This window comes from Denticeps clupeoides, chromosome 12, assembly GCF_900700375.1.
Source record: "Denticeps clupeoides chromosome 12, fDenClu1.1, whole genome shotgun sequence".
Lineage (NCBI taxonomy): Eukaryota > Metazoa > Chordata > Actinopteri > Clupeiformes > Denticipitidae > Denticeps > Denticeps clupeoides.
This window is the reverse complement of record NC_041718.1, coordinates 18,918,363-18,937,492: the sequence shown is the minus strand read 5'-3', so window position 1 is coordinate 18,937,492 and position 19,130 is coordinate 18,918,363. Positions and strand designations below refer to the sequence as shown.

At 50.7% G+C, this 19,130-nt stretch overlaps 2 protein-coding genes across 7 annotated transcripts in view; one reads left to right on the top strand and one right to left on the bottom strand.

Annotated features, from left to right (window-relative positions):
- Positions 1 to 660: 660 nt before the first annotated feature.
- On the bottom strand, positions 661 to 1,873 carry LOC114801015 (LHFPL tetraspan subfamily member 5 protein-like). Its single transcript, XM_028998960.1, has 2 exons — positions 1,429 to 1,873; positions 661 to 941 (listed from the first exon to the last, which is right to left on the bottom strand). Exons 1-2 carry the CDS (start codon positions 1,838 to 1,840, stop codon positions 661 to 663), a joined length of 693 nt encoding a protein of 230 aa, XP_028854793.1. The 5' UTR covers positions 1,841 to 1,873.
- A 6,490-nt stretch (positions 1,874 to 8,363) lies between these two features.
- kif21b (kinesin family member 21B) overlaps positions 8,364 to 19,130 on the top strand; it is a 29,071-nt gene continuing 18,304 nt past the window's right edge. For all 6 annotated transcript variants that reach the window (XR_003751412.1, XM_028998190.1, XM_028998191.1 and 3 more), the window contains exons 1-8: positions 8,364 to 8,651; positions 12,817 to 13,039; positions 14,463 to 14,645; positions 14,771 to 14,905; positions 15,567 to 15,695; positions 16,619 to 16,798; positions 16,974 to 17,089; positions 17,484 to 17,679. Coding sequence is in view for 5 of the 6 variants with exons in the window: in XM_028998190.1 (XP_028854023.1) it covers positions 8,611 to 8,651; positions 12,817 to 13,039; positions 14,463 to 14,645; positions 14,771 to 14,905; positions 15,567 to 15,695; positions 16,619 to 16,798; positions 16,974 to 17,089; positions 17,484 to 17,679 (1,203 nt within the window). In the remaining variant the exon portion in view is untranslated. The remainder of the gene's footprint in view (positions 8,652 to 12,816; positions 13,040 to 14,462; positions 14,646 to 14,770; positions 14,906 to 15,566; positions 15,696 to 16,618; positions 16,799 to 16,973; positions 17,090 to 17,483; positions 17,680 to 19,130) is intronic.

Here is a 19,130-nt window from a genome sequence, read left to right as displayed (position 1 = left end):
AAACAAAGCAAAGGAAATTATTGGTCATCTTTTTATTAAAATACCAATTGAATGGCAAAAAGTAGCCAGAATCTTCTTTCTGAAGAAGAACCTGACAACGGAGGACACTCAAGCACATCACTAATAGCACTTTGTTTGCCCTTGGCACCACATTTTTATATAATTTTATTTGTTGATAGTGTTTGAATCGAAAAAAAAAAAAAAGAATGTAACAACAAAAAAATTGCTTTATGTTGGCTAATTAACATTAACATCTTATCAAATGTCTGGATATACAATGTTATTCTTGCAGAGGAAATGCAAAGAAGTGTGGGCCTGTTTTAGTATAAGTTAAATAATTACAAAATAGAAAAATGACTTGAAATTCATTAAATTAAGTTTTTAAAGTGTTAATAAACAACCTAATATCCTGTAGTCCTGCAGAACCGTAGGCTAAATACCCCCCAGTAACCTGCCAGAATGGAACCATCAGAACCCCTTTGGAACCCCTGAGGTCCATGGGTTCTCCCTGACAGGTGAGGGTCATGTGATCAGGAACGGGTGCTTTGATGCGGCGCCTTCATCAGGTCAGGGGAGCCTCAGGCCTTTTCTGAAACAAGATATGAAAATCAGGGGGGTTGTAAACTATTTAAAACACAATTCCATCCAGGCTCCTCCTCCTTATGCAGCACAGAGGGGTTCTGGGGGCGCCCAGATGTCCTCACCTTTCTCCCCCACATCGAAGTCATCGGGCAGCAGCTTGTCCTGTCGGTTTCCGAGGACGAAGGCCAGGAAGGAGAGGCTGAGCGAGTCGAGGATGCTGATGATGGCCAGGATGTAGGCCCAGCGCACGGTGCAGTTGCCCAGCGTGTATTTATCCGTCCTCTGGCCACACATACGCTTCACCTCTTCAGAGTCCCACCCGTCAGGGTAGATCAGGCAGCCAATCACCATGCATCCTGCTGCAGAGGGGCGGGGCGGCACTCGTGAGTGTCCGTTTCAGGAGAGATCACCGTTCTACCTGCAGGTCGTTTATTATTGATCATAGCTGCAGGGTAGAGTTACCAGACGACTTTCACTGGAGGATCACATTCACCAGAGAAAGCTGCGGTGAAACGTTGCGAAAACGTTCCACAGAAGACCCTGCACAAACCTTCAACGCATCTGCCATTATTCTAATAGTGTTCTATTAGAACTGAGCAGCTGACCAGACTATACATCACACACACCTGCCTCATACACACACATGCCATACTGCTTCAAAAATGCTGTCCTGCCTCACACACACACACACACACACACCTGTCTCACAAACACACATTCTCTCCTGTCTCACATGTATTCAGTCCACACACACTCCTGTCCTGCACATGTTTTGTATCCCAATTCTCTTCTGTCTCGCTCACACACACACACACACACACACACACTCCTTTGTCACACACTTACAGGACGCGAGCTGCATCCAGGCGCAGATCTTGTAGACGCTGCCGGAGTTGCAGAAGAAGAAGAGGCTGAAGCTGACAATGGTGCCCACTATCAGCAGCATGGAGATGCCCACAAAGAACATGGCCGTCTTGAAGGCACCGGACGGGATGGAGCCGAAGTCCAGCGCGCTGCCCTTGCAGGTGAGTTCGGAGGTGAGCGCGTTCCCAATGCAGTAGTGGAAGAGGCCAAAGTAACCGGCCTGCGGCGTGTTGACACTGTCCCCGATCCAGTAGGGCTGGATGAAGACCACCATGATCAGCACTGCGAAGGTGATGGTGAAGACGATCCAGAGGACCCCGATGGCGCGCGCGTTACGCACATAGTTGGTGTGGTAGATTTTGGCCGCCTCCTGAGCCGGTAGCAACTTATTCATTTTGTCTGAGGGTCAGAGGTCAGCAGAACAGGCTTCCTCCTTCACGGGAATGCAAAGCACCTGTGAGTCCAGATCCTGGGTGGACGATGAGAAGATGAGACAACGTCACTAATGTGGGCAGATTAATTCATGACGCAGGTCGAGTTCCTGAACTCCTCCTTCTTCATCCTGCAGGACCCTGTACAGAAGAGGTACAGAGGAACAATGATGGGGTTCATGATGGGGTTCCTGATGGAATAAAATTATCCTATGTTCCCATTTAGATGGAGACAGTGACCCTCCCTATCTCAGATTTATTGTTTTAATTTAAATTTAATTTACGGCACCGCTGGAAGACCGGACGCCAGTCCTCGTCTCATCTTGTATACTTTTAAGGCCTTTGTTGCGCCTTTGCTCATCTGTTCGTTTGCGTATGTCCCGGCGTCCCGTGATGTTTCTGGTGGAGTTAATACAGTGTAGAGAGAGGTGTAGATGGTGGTGCGTGGAGGTCCTGTGGCCACCAGATGGCAATGAAGCTCCTCCTCCCTCTCCACGGATTGGAAGTGCCCACTTGGTCCTGAAGAAGACTACAATAACAGTTTTGCAGACCTCATGATCCCAGAAAGAATATTCAGAAGACCAAATCTGTAGAACACAGGAAGAACATCAGCTTTATTGCTCCGTTTCGCCAGATTTTACTGTACCTGACACCAACCACGAAGAGACAGATTCTGAAGGATTTATTTAATAATGTGTTAGTGTACAGGCATAATCATTCTAATAAAATAAATCAGGCATAATCATCATAAATAAAGATTCCTCAAGATCTTGAATGAGGCCAATATTTAACACGTGGTGATCAAACTCCTTCACCAGCTGTCTTCTCCCGACTTGGTGTTTTGAGCCCTCTGGCCCATCAGCCAGTCTAAATTACAGATTTTTACGTGAGTTGACAGCATGTGGCCAACAGAGAGACCAATTTAAATCATTAAATCAGCTAATTAGACGCCTGCTTGTACCAATAATTGCTCAATATTTCATGATTATTGGATTATTGGTCAGACTGCATGAACGAGACAATGGCACAATAATGAGCTAGATCAACAGAGGGTCGTCTGCGCTGTCCCGCTGTCCTGCTGCTCTTTGTCATGAAAATCAGCATCTGGTGCCACTGATACGCTTCTGGCCGGAGCACTAAATTTCACCCCTGCATTTTTTTCGATGATTAACTCATTTTAATCATATCTCAGTTCAATGGCGGTTGGTGTGGGCATATTTCGCCCTGACTTGCGGTGGACACTAAAGTCTCTGGTCTCAGTGAGACTTCACGTGAAGGCGGGCGTGCAGTGTGTTTCCATTCTTCTCTGCCTCCAGTGCTCTTCTTCACTTCGACCATTTAAAAAACGGGGGTTTTCACATCCGAGTTTAAAAAAACTGTCCCGTGTGTCCAAAAATCAATAAAAAATAAACATATGAGCCCCACTTTTTGACAAAAGTCATCATTTCTTGACCAAACTCTGCAAACTCTCCTAAGGAGACTGAAAATGTCAAGTGTTTTGATTTGGGACAGATTCAGATTTCCTGTTTTTCGGGCACAAAAGACAACAAAAGAGATTTGACTGGACTCACACACGTCTACTGAACACACCCAAAATGTCAGAGACATAAAACTAAAATATCATATAATAATTTTAGCACTGGATAATTAATTTTTTCATTGATAATAAAAAAATACCCGAGCATGCCTAAAAAGGACAAATGGAATTGGTGACTTGCTGCTAAAACAAATGATCGTCCCCTTCTCAGATTTATTATTGGAATTTAATTTTCAGCCATTTTTTTTATTCTTTTTACCCCTCATTTTCTGACACTCATCCTGTCTTTTCTGTCATTTTCTAACGCGCTGACTTGCAATCAGTGGCATTTCTCTGACTTACAATCAGTAGTTACAGGGACAGTCCCCCCTGGAGACACTCAGGGTTTAGTTTCTTGCTCAGGGACACAATGGTAGTGAGCGGGATTTGAACCCGGGTCTTCTGGTTCACAGGCGAGTGTGTTACCCACTAAGAGAGAGAGAGCCTGGAAAAGACTTTATTTCTGTCTGTGTGTGCTGGAGGTCCCCATAAACCACACCAACCATGGGTCGTAAGACAGGACACCGGTCCTCAAGTCGTCTTGTATACTTTCAAGGCCTTCGTTGCATCTTTGCTCATCTGGCCATCTGAGTTTGAGTGGGTACCGGTGGCAAGGACTCGTTCCGTGGTGTTACTGGTGTAAAGTCAAAGTAGAAAGTGTTGTTCATTTCAGTTTTTTAGCCTCAGATCTCAGCTGTCCTCTGAGGCGGTGGGGGGTTCCGTTTTCAAAAGCACAGATTTATGACGCTGACCGGCTTCCACCTGATCTGAGGAGATGAGATGAGCCTCTGGCTTTTCTGCTTATTGGGACAGTTATTAACGCTTCTTTTCAGCGCCGGCCTCATTGTCAGCCCATCACACAGCATTAGCAGTCCAGCCTGTCATGTGCTGCACGAAATGGGGGGTCAGTGGGGCGTCCATCTCTGTAGGAGAAGCCCAGAGGCTACAGACATCCCCCGCCTTCAGACCCAACCTGCCGTGAAATTCAGGAAATGAGGTCAGAGGTGGAGGGAAGTGACAGCCCTTCTATCGTTTCGGTTTGTCCTTATTGGTCTGGTTCCTGGATCTCGTTCCATCGTTTCCACCACCACCGAGGTCACAGTGGAACTCTCTGGAACCCAGAGAAGTAAAACTTTAAGCCACTCTTGATGTTTACTGGCTACTGTGGCCGTCGGGGGGGGATCTGACCCAGCGTTCCAAACACAGATGGTGGCTTCATGTGAGAGAGGAGTGTTTGTGTGTGATTGTGTCCCCTCAGGCCTGCAGGAACAACACACACTCCTCTCTCTTCGACTGACCTAGATGAAGTCAGAGGCAGCTGACTCCGGATCTGTCTGTACCCTGGTCTCTCTCCGGACCGGTGAGACGCCAAGACGCCTGAGTTAAACCCATCCACATAAGATACGAACACACACACTCTAGCCCGGTGAGGACGGATTGTAATATGTGTGTTGCTATAAATGTGTAACTATCTAAAACTGCCCAACCCCTTAACTCAGGAATAATTTTTAAGATGAAATTTTTCATAAGGATGCGACATATTGGTAGCAGCATGGTACGTAACACACCCACCTGTGAACCAGAATATCACAAAATCACAAGTTAGTGAAATGGATTGTCTTTGTCGTCTGCTGCACTTAACCATCACCAGTGGGCGGCCATGACAGGCACCAGGAACAGTGTGTGGGGATGGTACCCTGATCAAGGGGACCTCAGTGGCACCTTGGCGGTTGAGCATTTGAACCCACAAAACTTACCCACTTACCCCACTTACTACCGTTGTGTCCCTGAGCACAACACTTGGTCCTGAGTGTCTCCAGGGGGGACTGTCCCTGTAACTCTTCTGGATAAGCGCGTCTGATAAATGACATGAAAGGATAAATGTAGCCGTCTTTGTGAAAGTTATTAGTTGTAACATGTGACACACCACGGTACAGCACCCAGTACACACAACCAAATGTTGTCAGGATCCGGTCCGAAATGGGGGTTACTCCGGTCCGGGTCAGGATCAGGATCCGGACCGGAGTTTCATTGTTGTCCTGTGTAATGTTCCCTAATCGTTTTCACCTGTGTTAATTGTATAAAGTTGCCCTGTTCGTTTCTGTCCGCTGTCAGGTCTTTGAAGTTATGTTCCGTGTTCACCAGTGTCTACGTCTCGGATGTCTCCCCTGTCTTGTGCTTCACAAATTAAACCCCGGTTTCGTGATGTCAGGTGAAAGCGTCCTCCATTCCTCGTCATTCCTCGTCACTCTTCGTCCTCTCCGTTCACCCGCCGCGTCATGCCCGCATGGACGTGACAGAAAGACCTGACCCACATTTGGACGCCACCTGACGCAGCCCCGCTGATCTGAGGAGCCGCGACTCGCCGGGAGGACGCCGCCAGCTTCCTTGTCCCTGGCCTTCCATGGCTTCATTCAGCAGGGTCCCGACCCCTGCCTCTCAGTCCCGTGTCTGGCGGCGTTGAAGGTGAGGAGCGGCCATTCAGCGGGGCGAGCCGGAGACTGACAGGGAGCGGTGGATGCAGGCGGACGAGGTGCCGGTACCACACTGGCCCGAAGCCGTCTGCGCTGGAGAACCGCCGCTCGTCCATCTGAAATACTGGACCATTCATTCATTCATTCAGTCATTTATCATTCCTCTCTGTTCATCTCATCCTTTCTGGTTTACGAATCGATTCCGTTCGATTCCTCCTGTCCACTCGGACCATTTAAGACTGTGTATGGACTTTTCCCCCCTCCTTCATGGACTGCTCCATCTGGCCCGCCAGGTGTCGTGCCATAAAAGGGGGGATTCTGTCAGGATCCGGTCCGAAATGGGGGTTACTCCGGTCCGGGTCAGGATCCGGACCGGAGTTTCATTGTTGTCCTGTGTGATGTTCCCTAATCGTTTTCACCTGTGTTAATTGTATAAAGCTGCCCTGTTCGTTTCGGTCCGCGGTCAGGTCTTTGAAGTTATGTTATGTGTTCACCAGTGTCTTCGTCTCGGATGTCTCCCCTGTCCTGTGCTTCACCATTAAACCCCTGTTCCGTGATGTCAGGTGAAAGCGTCCTTCATTCCTTGTCACTCCACGTCCTCCTCTCCGTTCACCCGCCGCGTCATGCCCGCATGGACGTGACAAATGTGTCCTCTGTTTGGTGAGCAGTGGGCACCATGAAAGGCGCCCGGGGACAGTACCTTCATCAAGGGGACCTTTAAGTGAGGTGAAGTGATTGTCACTTGTGATGCACAGCACACGGTGCACACTGTGAAATTTGTCCTCTGTATTTAACCATGACCCTGAGTGAGCAGTGGGCAGCCATGACAGGCGCCCGGGGAGCAGTGTGTGGGGACGGTGCTTTGCTCAGTGGCACCTTGGCAGATCGGGATTCAAACCTGCAACCTTCTGATTACGGGGCCGCTTCCTTAACCGCTAGGCCACCACCGCCCCACCTCAGTGGCTCCTTGGTGGTCGAGGATTCGAACCAGCATCCTTCCAATTATGGGCCCGCTTCCTTATCCACTGAGGATGCACACAGTACAGTGAACACACACACACACGTGCACACGCGTCACACACCCCATAGTCCCCCTCCCCTGCAGGGGGTCTTTGTCTGAAGATCCAGCCTGCATCACCGATCGCAGTGCAGAGAAACAATGGTTCAGGGTCCGCGAGTGAATTCGTAATCATAACGAGCCCGGGCCGGTGGCGCGAAGCTGCGCAAACTAATTATATAACCCCGTGCAATAAAGACCAGACACGGTTTATTAAAGAGCACCAATCAGCTTAGGACTTCCAGGCACAAATATAGAAACGGTGCAGCGGGGATTATGGAGACATCAAAGAATGAGGAAAATGCGGCAGCGCATGCGGCGATTATCCTGCCGCCTTCTGATTCGCAGGCACGGAACGTTTCGCTCAAACGTTCCTTGAACATTGTAAATAGCGACAATGACAATAGGTTTAACAGAACCAAAACCAGTTTATAGAACTGACCAGTGCCAGTTCCAGGTCTGGGTTCAGCCAAAAGCTAGAACGCAAGCCGGCATTTGGTGGCAGCACCACAGCCAAGGAACTTCTAGAAACCTGGTGACCTTCAGACAGACAGCAGCTCCTGGCCTGTGGCAACAGGATCTTGCACCACTGGCTGATGGTCCGAGGCCTGTTGCATCGGTTCTGCGGAACCCTGGACCGCGTGACTACGCTCGCTGGTCAGGAGTGTTGGGCGGGCATGTCGCCGATCCCCGTTACTGCTGACTAATCCGCCCCGGAATCTGGCGCTTGGACGCGACTACGTCGCAGCGGTCCGGATCACTGGCGGCCGAGTCCGACTCGACGGATCTCTCGCTACAACAAGCATGCGGACTTCGCAGTTCCACACACACACACACAAGAAGGGGAGGTCAGGTGGATCTTCATCCAAAGATCACGAGATCTTTTTTTCACGCGTCTTCTGACTATGTGGTGGTCTTGGTCTGGACAATTATGTTGACGTGGTCGAAGGCATAAAACTGTGTAGAAACGGTAAAAACACAGCATGGACGTGGTTTAAAACTATTTGCAGAGATGAGACATTTTTAAGTCGCTTTGAAGTGAAAGCCTCTGAATTTCCTCTTTTCAACATTTCTACACTTCCTCTGGCCTCGTTTCTGCTCGCCTTTGTTCTGGCGCGGCCGAGTGACCTCTGACCCGCAGGGTTTTGAGCACTGCCCCCTGACCCCCCCCCCGTCTCACTTTTACGGCCATTTAACGCGACTCAGATGTCGTTTGTGAACCCAGCTCCGCACCGCACCGCCGCCTGGCCGCGCCGGCTACCCATTGGACGACTGCGCCGAATTGGGGGGCGGGAGCTTTCGTCTGATTGGCTGTTGTGCTGTCGATCATGTACCGGTGTCCCCGCCCCCTCCGCCGTCTGCTGCAGCGGCGCGTTCTGCGAGAGACGCGGCGCGCCGAGCGGCGACTGGTCGCGCAGGGTTTGTTCCGTCGCCTCGTAACGTTGCAATGTCGCGGCGGCTCAGCGTCGCGGCGTGACGGCGTCCCGGCCATGCGAAGCAGCTCCTCGGAACCGGGCAGACGGGCCGAGGGACAGACGGGCTGCGGGTCCGTCTGACGATGTCGCGCACGGCCCCGCCGCTGCTGCAGTTAACGTGACGGCGCGTCCACCTTCCAGCGGAGGAACCATGACGGCCCAGAGCGACTGCTGCGTCAAGGTCTCGCTGAGGTGAGGTCCGACGACCGAGGCGTGATGGGTGCGAGGAGAGGACATTTAAAAAAATGTAATAAATCAATCGATTTGTTCATGTGGGTCAGCGCGCGTGACGGGTGCTGGTTTCACCGCGGTCCGCCACGAGCTCTATTGTTGCATCCCCGACTGCAGACTGGACGTCAGAAAGTGACTTTACTGACGAGAGGAAGTGTGTGTAGGTCTGTCACCTGCCCATTGTTTTTGGCAGCGTGTGTGTGTGTGTGTGTGTGTGTCTTGCAGAAATTGATCATCCACCCCAAAATAACGGTCCTCGGTATGAGGAAGGGCGCCATATAATAACGACCTTTCGTCTGTCCTCACCGCTTCCCCCAGAGGCCTGTTAACCGCGTCTTGGTGGCCGCCGCTGGCGGAGATCAGCATCTTTTTGTCCTTTGCCGCCTTTCTTCACCCCGCAGGAGAGCGTGGAAAAGGTGTCGAGTCAGCAGAGATGTTATACGCGCGAACGGGAGAGCCCGTCGCCGTCCTCTCTCCACGCCCCGGGGCGGCGGGGTGCTGCCAGTCTCATGGCCTCTCGGGCGGAACCGAGATGTTCTAAAGATGCGCGTCCGGCCTGCGCGACCTTCCCCGGTTCTGACATTTACAGCATTTATCAGACGCCCTTATCCAGAGCGACTTACAGTCAGTATTACAGGGACAGTCCCCCCTGGAGACACTCAGGGTAAAGTGTCCTGCTCAGGGACACGATGGTAGTAAGTGGGATTTGAACCTGGGTCTTCTGGTTCACAGGCGAGTGTGTTACCCACTAGGCTACTACCACCATATTTCTCTTTCAACTGGTTCCCACTTTAAAGACGCTGACGGTTTAATACGTTAATTAACGTTCAGCGGAGCATCGACGCGCACGTCTGTTTTCCATTTCCCCCTGCCAGCGCTGCACCGCTCGTGGCCTTTGACCTTTGACCTGTGTGTTTGTGGGTGGTGTTTTTTTTTTTTGTTTTTTTTGGTGATTTGCCTGTCCGGATGTTTGCGGCCAATCGGACGATAAGGCGGCTGATCGTTTTGGTGGGCGGGGCTCCTGCTCAGCTCCGTGTTCGGCTTTCATCTCCATGTTTGTCCTGTCAGCGCCATTGAAGCGCAGCGGCGGCTGGCCTGCGCGCAAAGAACAACTTCCTGTTGGCTTCGGGGGGGCCGCGCCACGCCCTCGGCCGCTTCCTGTCGCCTGGCAGCGTGGGGGGCAGGAAGGGAGGAGTGGAGAGAGAGAGAGAGAGAGAGAGCGAGCGAGCATCACAGCGAGCATTTTGAGTTTAAAGATGAAATGTTTTCCTCTGGTTATATAAATTGTAGTTTTGGGGGAACTTGCAGCTCTTGGCTGCGCTCGGCGTGAAGTTGCGGTGAAAGTTGCGTGTCCGGAACGCGGCGTGACTGGTCCGGGGGTTAATGCGGACGCTTCTGCCCTCGGCGAGGACGTTCCCCTTGTTCTGCCCTCGTTCTCGTGAAGAAGACCCGCTGACGCCTCTGATCTTTATCTCCGGCTCGGGACGGAAATTCTCGTTTTTTAGAAGGAGCGGCCGGTCACACGTTTAAAAGGTTCGTGCGTAGAGTCGCCAGCTCAGCACAAATCCCATCTGGCAGCTGGAACGTCCCCCAGCGCCCGGTTCCCCCGAGCTCTGCTCTCAGCCTGTCTGGTCGCTGGCCTGGATCCGTAGAGAATTGGGTAGTGTGTGTGTGTGTGTGTGTGAGGGAGTGTATAGTATGTCCAAGTGGGCGTGGGGGTGGTTGGAGTCAATTGATGTCCCTCTTTTGTGAATTGGTTGCTGTTCTTTTCGACCCGATTCCCTGAGAGGAAGAAAGGAGTGGCTGTTGTGAGATAAAAAGAGGAAGAGCGAGCGAGAGAGACTTCCTGCACCATCTCGCTCTCTCTCTCTCTCTCTCTCTCTCTCCCCCTCATCCCTTTCTCTCTCCCCCTCGGTATCAGAGGACGGCACAGAAGAAAAATAAAGAGCTGCCCTCTGAGGAACTATACAAAGAGGAACGTTTAGTTTGAATTATGTCTGCGTGGTTGTGTGTGTGTGTGTGTGTGTGTGTGTATGTGTATGTGTGTCACAGATGTCTCCTCATGGGTCCAGCAGCACAGAGCCTCAGTGATTGGGGGGGGTGCTGGACCAGGTGCTGCTGCTGAACTCCCCAGCGCATCACGGACGCTGGACCATGAACACACACACACACACACACACACACACTGCTGATGCTCCAGCTCGGATTTGCATAGTTGGTCTGTGGGCATCTTTGTTCTGCTGACTCTGTGTCGGTGGCAATTTGAATTTCCACGGAAAGGTTGGATTTAAATATACGGCGAGCTATTAAAATTCACACACACACACACACACACACACACACACACACGTTTTCTCAACGTTGCACCATTTGGGGTCTGCTGGTGGTCCTGACGTGACCGGTCCCTCTGTCTCGTACCCCAGAGGCCCCCTTAGATCGCTGTGTGTGTGTTATCTTTACCCACAATCCCCCAGACTCATTACTTCACTTCCTAAACTGTGACTGTGGTCCCACTTTAACACACACTCACATGTGTGTGTCTACGTGTGTGTGAGATTAAAGTGTGTGTATGACTGCCCGGCCTAATCCTAATCTGCAGATATGTTGTGTAATCTGGAGGGTCAGGTAACAGGGATAATGGGGCGGGGTGTGTGGAGGTAAAGCTGATTGGGTTTTCGTGGCACGGACCCCACCTCATTTGACCCCACCCCTCACATGGTTCTGCTGATGGTGTCTATATTCTGTAGGCCTCACTGTACACACACACACACTGCTGTCAGAGCCTGCGGGTCTGATTGGGGGTGGAGTATTTGGTATGTGTGTGTGGGCATCGTGCCCACTGTGTGTGAATTGTTGGCCAGAGCTGCTGTGACAGCAGGACTAACACACACACACACACACACACACACACTCAGGACATTAAAACAGCAGTTTAACCCTGAACAATGCAGAGTGTGTGTGTGTGTTGCAGAAGTTCTGTCCACGTCAGATGGTCTGTGGACTCATACGTTAAACACACACACGCATGCGCGCGTGTGTGTGTGTGTGTGTGTGTGTATGTGTGTGACAGTTAATGCACGAGGGTCAGCATGAGGACCCCCTCCTCGGGGGGCTGATGTGAAAACAAGCAGCTGCCCTCTTGTGCGGGACCGGCGTAAGCTCTGATTGGCCGCTGAAACGCCCACTTCCTGTCTGATTCTCCCTCGGGGGGGCAAACGCGCCGCCGGGGGGAGGGGCTGGACTCCGGGGTCCGAGTTTGGTTTATGGACCCCTCTTGGTCTGCATTTTCCGCTACTGGTCCTGGTAACCATGGAAACAGCAGCTCTGACCACTTGGGCGATGGCATGTTGGCGACAGAACGGCGGGCTCCGGTGGGGTTTGGCTTTCCCGTGTTTCCTCACCTCCTCTCCGTTCTTCATGGTTCCTCCATTTCTACTGACAGACGCCTTTACTTTACTGACGCTGAGGTGTGCATGGCGTTGTGGGCGGAGCCGCGGCCGCAGGATGTGGTGCGACACAGGAAATGCTAAACGCGCAGAGATGCCCTGAATCTGAAACCGGGCCGGGGGGGCGACGTCACAATTCTCCATCGAAACCAAAACCTATAGAACGCATGTCACGGGGGGGCTCTACAGCGAGCCCAGGAGATCAGTCCACCAATGGGTCCTGGAAAAAGGGGTTCAGAAATCCAGGAAAGCCGTATGGATGGTCCGAGGTGGTGCTCTTTCCATCGGCCATCTAGATCCAGGACCGCGAAGAACCTCAGCAGCGCGCTGGTGGAAGCCTCCTGGTCTTTGTTATCAGTGCTGTGGGGGGGGGGGGGGGGGGGGGGGGGGCTGAAGGGAGGGTGCAGCTGGGAGATGGTCGGAAGTCGTGATGGAAGGCGGGATAAATGCTGCTCGGGGCTCATTAATTATTCATGACCGTCTCCTGTCACAACTGGCCGGTGGAGGCACCCATCCTGGACGGCTCTCCGCGCTGCTGCTGACAGGCCGTTCCTGCACAACCTTTCAGCAGCGGCATTTGAACGACCCTACATCATTCATCACAGGCAGCTCTGAGGGCCGCGCCCATAAGAGAAGTCCCGTACATGCTCTTAACCTCTCGATGTTGTTCTCCAACGCAGGATCCGGCCCCAGATGGCCAACGAGAAGATAGAGGGCTGTCACATCTGCACGTCCGTGACTCCCGGGGAGCCTCAGGTGCTCCTGGGTAAAGACAAGGCCTTCACGTACGACTGCGTGTTCGACTTGGACGCCAAGCAGCATGAGGTCTACGGTGCCTGTGTGCAGAAGCTGGTGGAGGGGTGCTTCGAGGGCTACAACGCCACTGTTTTCGCTTATGGACAGGTTGGACAAACATACACACGCACGCCCGCAGTCAAGATTGTGTACACGTTGCCCAGAATAGTGATTGATGACATCACTAACTATTTTGCGTATATATAACTGTGTTGCGTAGAGGGTGTTGAGAGACAGAGAGTGTGTGTGTGAGAGATTTTTTTTTTGCAGTATAACAGCTCTGTGCTTTGTCAGCATGTGGTTTAGTTGGTAAGATTGTGCGTGTGTGTGTGTGTGTGTGTGTGTGTGTGTGTAAGCATGTTCGACCTGCCATGATTAAAGAACAGCCCCATACCTAAGTGATTAATTGGCCACTTTAGAAAAGTGAAGCACTGAGAGCTCCATTAAATCCAGCCTGAGCCGTACGTCACAATGCCAATAAAATCCAGTCCTACGGTCCCCCTGTATATCAGCTCCTCCGCGTGTCCTGCGTTACCTGTACTGTGGTGAATTCTGCACACTGTAGTACACCGTACTCTGCACAACATCATTCACTATACTGTAAAAATGTCAGTCGGTACTATAACTCTACTATATCTACATACTGTTCTACACCATGTTGTACAGTACACAGTCGGTAGTGCATACTCTACACACTACAATTCCCCATACTGGACAAAGCATAGTCTGTTGTAGAACTGTACTAAATGTACATACGATAGTTAGGGGTGTTGAAATGAATCTCATCGCGATGCAGTGCAGAACATAATGACGATTCGTTAAAAAGTCGTGCAGGTAGCGACTGTGGCGACCTGTTCTGAGTGCAGCGGCGCTCCGGGTGGCGGTTGCTCTCACCGCGCTGACTTATTAAACATATTAGATGTGTCGTGATATCGAAACGCTGACGTTCGTAATTGAACCAGTGATGGTTCACACGGTACACTGTACTCCACTGTCTCCGGATTCTCCCGGCCCGAAGACGCACTGGCTGTATTGGTGAATAATTTGGCCGCGGGTGTGAGTGTTAAAGCCAGTGTTGGTGATTTGGTGTGTGTTCGTGTGAATTTTGACTCCTGTCCCATCCCAAAATGGGTGACTTCTGCATGTTGGTCCGATGCTGTGCAGTGTGTTTGTTGCGATTAATTCGGTGTGTGTTTGATTGCATGCTTGTGTTGTGTTCTTTTTACGTTGTGTGTACGTTGTGGGGCAGTGGTGGCCTAGCGGTTAAGGAAAGTTGCCGGTTCGAATCCCGATCCGCCAAGGTGCCACTGAGCAAAGCACCGTCCCCACACACTGCTCCCCGGGCGCCTGTCATGGATGCCCACTGCTCACTCAGGGTGATGGGGATAAATGCAGAGGACAAATGTCACTGTGCACTGTGTGCTGTGCTGCTGTGTATCACATGTGACAATCACTTCTCTTTACGTTGGTGTTGGGCGTGGTCAGCATGATGCCGCGTGTGTAGTGATCTGGGGGCTTTTGCTGACCGTAGACAGGATCGGGGAAGACATACACCATGGGGACGGGATTCGACGTGAGCGTGGCGGACGAAGAAAAGGGCATCATCCCGCGGGCAGTGCGCCACCTCTTCCAGGGAATCCAGAAGCGCCGCACCGAGGCCCAGGCGGCCGGCGGCCACCCGCCAGAGTTCAAGGTCAGCGCCCAGTTTCTAGAGGTGAGTGTCAGGATGCCCGCACATTAAACCAAGACCAACACATCTAGTGTATATGCCTACCATGGTAACAGCGTGTGTGTGTGTGTGTGTGTGTGTGTGTGTGTGCGCATGCATGCGCGCTCCAGCTGTATAATGAGGAGATCCTGGACCTGTTTGAGGGCGCCAGGGACAGGAAATCCAACATTAAGATCCACGAGGACAGCAGTGGCGGCATCTACACCACAGGGGTGACGTCTCGACTGGTGACCTCAGAGAATGAGGTTAGCTGTTCTGTGTGTGTGAGCGATGTAGCCAGATATAAGCAGAAGTGCACAAACCACAAAAAATCCCCAGTAGAATTCATTTAAAAAATGTTAAAATCAACATTTATGTATAAATAATGTCTTCCCTGCCTGCACGTTTCTTTATGTAATCTTTCTTAACAAATGAACGAGTGACCGTGACAGCAGTAACACTGATCTAATTATCAGTTTGCTTCTACTCGGCCTGTAATGACATTAGGAGCAGCCAGAGTGGATAATGTGAAGATCCGCCATCTTTCCCTCTTTAGTTGGGCACCAGGGCTGGAATTGCGTTTGGCACCGGGTCACTGCGGTTCTTATCCCACCTCACCAGGGACCATAGCTGAAGAGTGCGGGGTTAAACCATTCGTTTGGGGTAAAAATAAAATGAGCTGATTTCAGTCCCACTCTGGCCCTGACATGAGGCAGAGCTTCACGACAATGTTTAAAAAATGTCCTTCCTGGCTATAAAATTCATTGTAGCGTATTCAAATTTGGCAAAATTTGTAAAATTACTTTTTTAATGCTGCGTATTATGAAACACGTTAATGAAACTCATCAATCGATCACATCGTACTGTCCCGTGCAGTACGAATATTTGTTTTGGAACATAGTGGCAGTATTTTGCCTCTGTCCACAGCTGTTGGACTGTTTGAAGCTGGGCGCTCTGTCCAGAACCACGGCCAGCACTCAGATGAACGCCCAGAGCTCACGGTCCCACGCCATCTTCACCATCCACCTCTGCCAGATGAGGGTGTGTCAGCTGCAGGTCAGTCGATGATGAAAAGGTTACGTGCGGTCTGCGGGCCTTTACGGTCCCCTGACATGAAAGAAATGGTCCCCTAATACTCTATATGAAGGTCTCTTTCTGAAATTCAGCCTTGGTGCAGAATTACAGCCACAATGAGATTTCCCAGGACGCGCCGTTCCGGTGTCTGTAGCTTAAAATGCTACGGAGGAGGGGAGCGGCTTATAGAAGTTGAGGGGACATTCGCTGAAATGACATCATGAACACCAACCACTACGTCTGGCACAGACAAGACGTCGTGTAACAAATTCCAGATCCGACCGTCTCAGCTGCCGCTCTGTGAACTGCGAAGCAGAGCGGCCAGAGCGCTCTTTACGTCTGTCGCCATTTCTAGCCACCGCCGGGCCATAGACAGTGTTAATGTTAAATCATCTCACAAAGTCGGGGACCTTTAATCCTCAACTCCACTGTTCTGATGAGATTCCATTTTTTTTACGTTTAGTTAATTGTTTAATTATTCAAGAGCAGAGATTGTGATGAATGATCAAGGGTGATGTAAAAGTTGCATGAATTCCGGTTTAAAAACCAAGTTAAAAATATCGCACTCCATGTCAGTTGTGCTATTCATCCTGTCGTGGTAAAAAAGTGAGCAAAACTCTTATTCGAGCCACAAAACTCTGATGTCTACACTACCAGTCGAACGTTTGGACGCACCTACTCTGTGGTGGTTATGCAGGCTAAGATGGAGCCATTTTGAATATTCCAATGCAAGAAATATATTTATGTTTCGATGAACCTTTTGTTTGTTACATAACCTCGTGTGTTATTTCATAGTCCTATGCCTTCAGTTTTGTACGATAGTGTAAAAAAATGCAGGACCAATAAATCAGTAGGTGTGTCCAAAGCTTTGACTGGTACTGCGTGATATTTCTCCTCTGGGTCAGGTGAACGGGGAGGTGAATGGAGAGGAGGATGGCGTGTCTGAAGGCTCCATCTCTCAGCCCGCGTACGAGACGCTCACCGCCAAGTTCCACTTTGTGGACCTGGCCGGGTCCGAGCGCCTCAAGCGCACCGGGGCTACGGGGGAGCGGGCGCGAGAGGGCATCTCCATTAACTGTGGCCTCGTAAGTACAGCTCACTTCAGACGCTTCAAAATGGCTCTTCAGTATCAGCTTCGAACTGTTTTTAATATAAAGAGTTCAGCAGGACATTATTACCAGCTTCTGCTATTCGTTGTTGTTTACAGACAGATGATTTGTGTGTGTGTGTGTGTGTGTGTGTGTGTGTGTGTGTACACAGCTGGCCCTGGGTAATGTGATCAGCGCTCTGGGGGATCAGAGTAGGAAGGGCGGTCACGTGCCGTACAGAGACTCCAAACTGACCCGGCTTCTGCAGGACTCACTGGGCGGGAACAGGTACGTCTGCGTTCCATTCCCATCATGCATTAGCTTTCCTTCTAGAGGGAGGGATGTGGCTGCATAACACACGGGCCCACACACACACAACCCGCATAAATGTCACCTTGTCACAAACGCCCATATACGGTTACAAAGACATTTCTGTTACTCCTATAAAGGTTACGCAGACCGCACAGACACACACATGCTTCTCCAGTTACTTCAGTGTAACTGCAATGTGTGTGTGGGATGGGGACTTTGCAGTATGAATTAAACATGAGGACGGTCAGTCACTGTGGTCAGACTGTGTATGGCTGCCGCGTGTGTGTGTGTGTTCATTTTTGCCCTCAAGCTACTGTGTTGGAGTGAAATGCTAATAATCCCCTCCTGTCCGCTTTATTTTATATTTCAGTCGGACGCTGATGATCGCCTGCGTCAGCCCCTCAGACCGGGACTTCATGGAGACATTGAACACGCTGAAGTATGCCAACCGGGCGCGCAACATCAAGAACAAGGTGGTGGTGAACCAGGACAAGACCAGTCAGCAGATCAGCGCGCTGAGGGCCGAGATTGCCCGGCTGCAGATGGAGCTGATGGAGTACAAAGCGGTGAGGAGGCGGAGGGGCAGTGCTGAGACCTGCTACACTACACTCACATGTTTGGTGTTGGTATGATAACTTCACCTGATGCCTACATGAAAGCAGGTTGTAAGTCAATCTGGATATGGGCCAATATGCTGATGTAACATAAAGATGTAGATTGAGGTTGTAGGTCAGTTGAAGGAGGTGTAGATGTAGGTGGAGGTGTGAAGGTCCGTGTATGAAGATGTAGATTGAGGGCATAGGTAAGTTGGAGGGGGTGAAGATGTAGGTGGAGGTGTGAGGTCATTGAGATGTAGATTGAGGGCATAGGTCAGTTGGAAGAGGTGAAGATATAGGTGGATGTGTGAAGGTCAGTGTATGAAGATGTCAGTTGGAGAGGTGAAGATGTAGATGGAGCTGTAAAGGTCCGTGTATGAAGATGTAGATTGAGGGCGTAGGTAAGTTGGAGGGGGTGAAGATGTAGGTGGAGGTGTGAATGTCCGTGTATGAAGATGCAGATTGAGGGCGTAGGTAAGTTTGAGGAGGTGAAGATGTAGGTGGAGGTGTGAAGGTCAGTGTATGAAGATGTAGATTGAGGGCATAGGTCAGTTGGAAGAGGTGAAGATATAGGTGGATGTGTGAAGGTCAGTGTATGAAGATGTCAGTTGGAGAGGTGAAGATGTAGATGGAGCTGTAAAGGTCCGTGTATGAAGATGTAGATTGAGGGCGTAGGTAAGTTGGAGGGGGTGAAGATGTAGGTGGAGGTGTGAATGTCCGTGTATGAAGATGCAGATTGAGGGCGTAGGTAAGTTGGAGGAGGTGAAGATGTAGGTGGAGGTGTGAAGGTCAGTGTATGAAGATGTAGATTGAGGGCATAGGTCAGTTGGAAGAGGTGAAGATATAGGTGGATGTGTGAAGGTCAGTGTATGAAGATGTCAGTTGGAGAGGTGAAGATGTAGATGGAGCTGTAAAGGTCCGTGTATGAAGATGTAGATTGAGGGCGTAGGTAAGTTGGAGGGGGGTGAAGATGTAGGTGGAGGTGTGAATGTCCGTGTATGAAGATGCAGATTGAGGGCGTAGGTCAGTTGGAGGAGGTGAAGATGTAGGTGGAGGTGTGAAGGTCAGTGTATGAAGATGTAGATTGAGGGCATAGGTCAGTTGGAAGAGGTGAAGATATAGGTGGATGTGTGAAGGTCAGTGTATGAAGATGTCAGTTGGAGAGGTGAAGATGTAGATTGGAGCTGTAAAGGTCCGTGTATGAAGATGTAGATTGAGGGCGTAGGTAAGTTGGAGGGGGTGAAGATGTAGGTGGAGGTGTGAATGTCCGTGTATGAAGATGCAGATTGAGGGCGTAGGTCAGTTGGAGGAGGTGAAGATGTAGGTGGAGGTGTGAAGGTCAGTGTATGAAGATGTAGATTGAGGTTGTAGGTCAGTTGAAGGAGGTGTAGATGTAGGTGGAGGTGTGAAGGTCAGTGTAT

What these genes read in the sequence shown, in the direction of transcription:
- LOC114801015 (XM_028998960.1), bottom strand. Translation starts at nt 1,840, where the DNA reads ATGAATAAGTTGCTACCGGCTCAGGAGGCGGCCAAAATCTACCACACC. An exon ending in CTGGATGCAGCTCGCGTCCT is followed by an intron (nt 942 to 1,428) that starts GTAAGTGTGTGA and finishes GCCCCTCTGCAG; the next exon opens with CAGGATGCATGGTGATTGGC.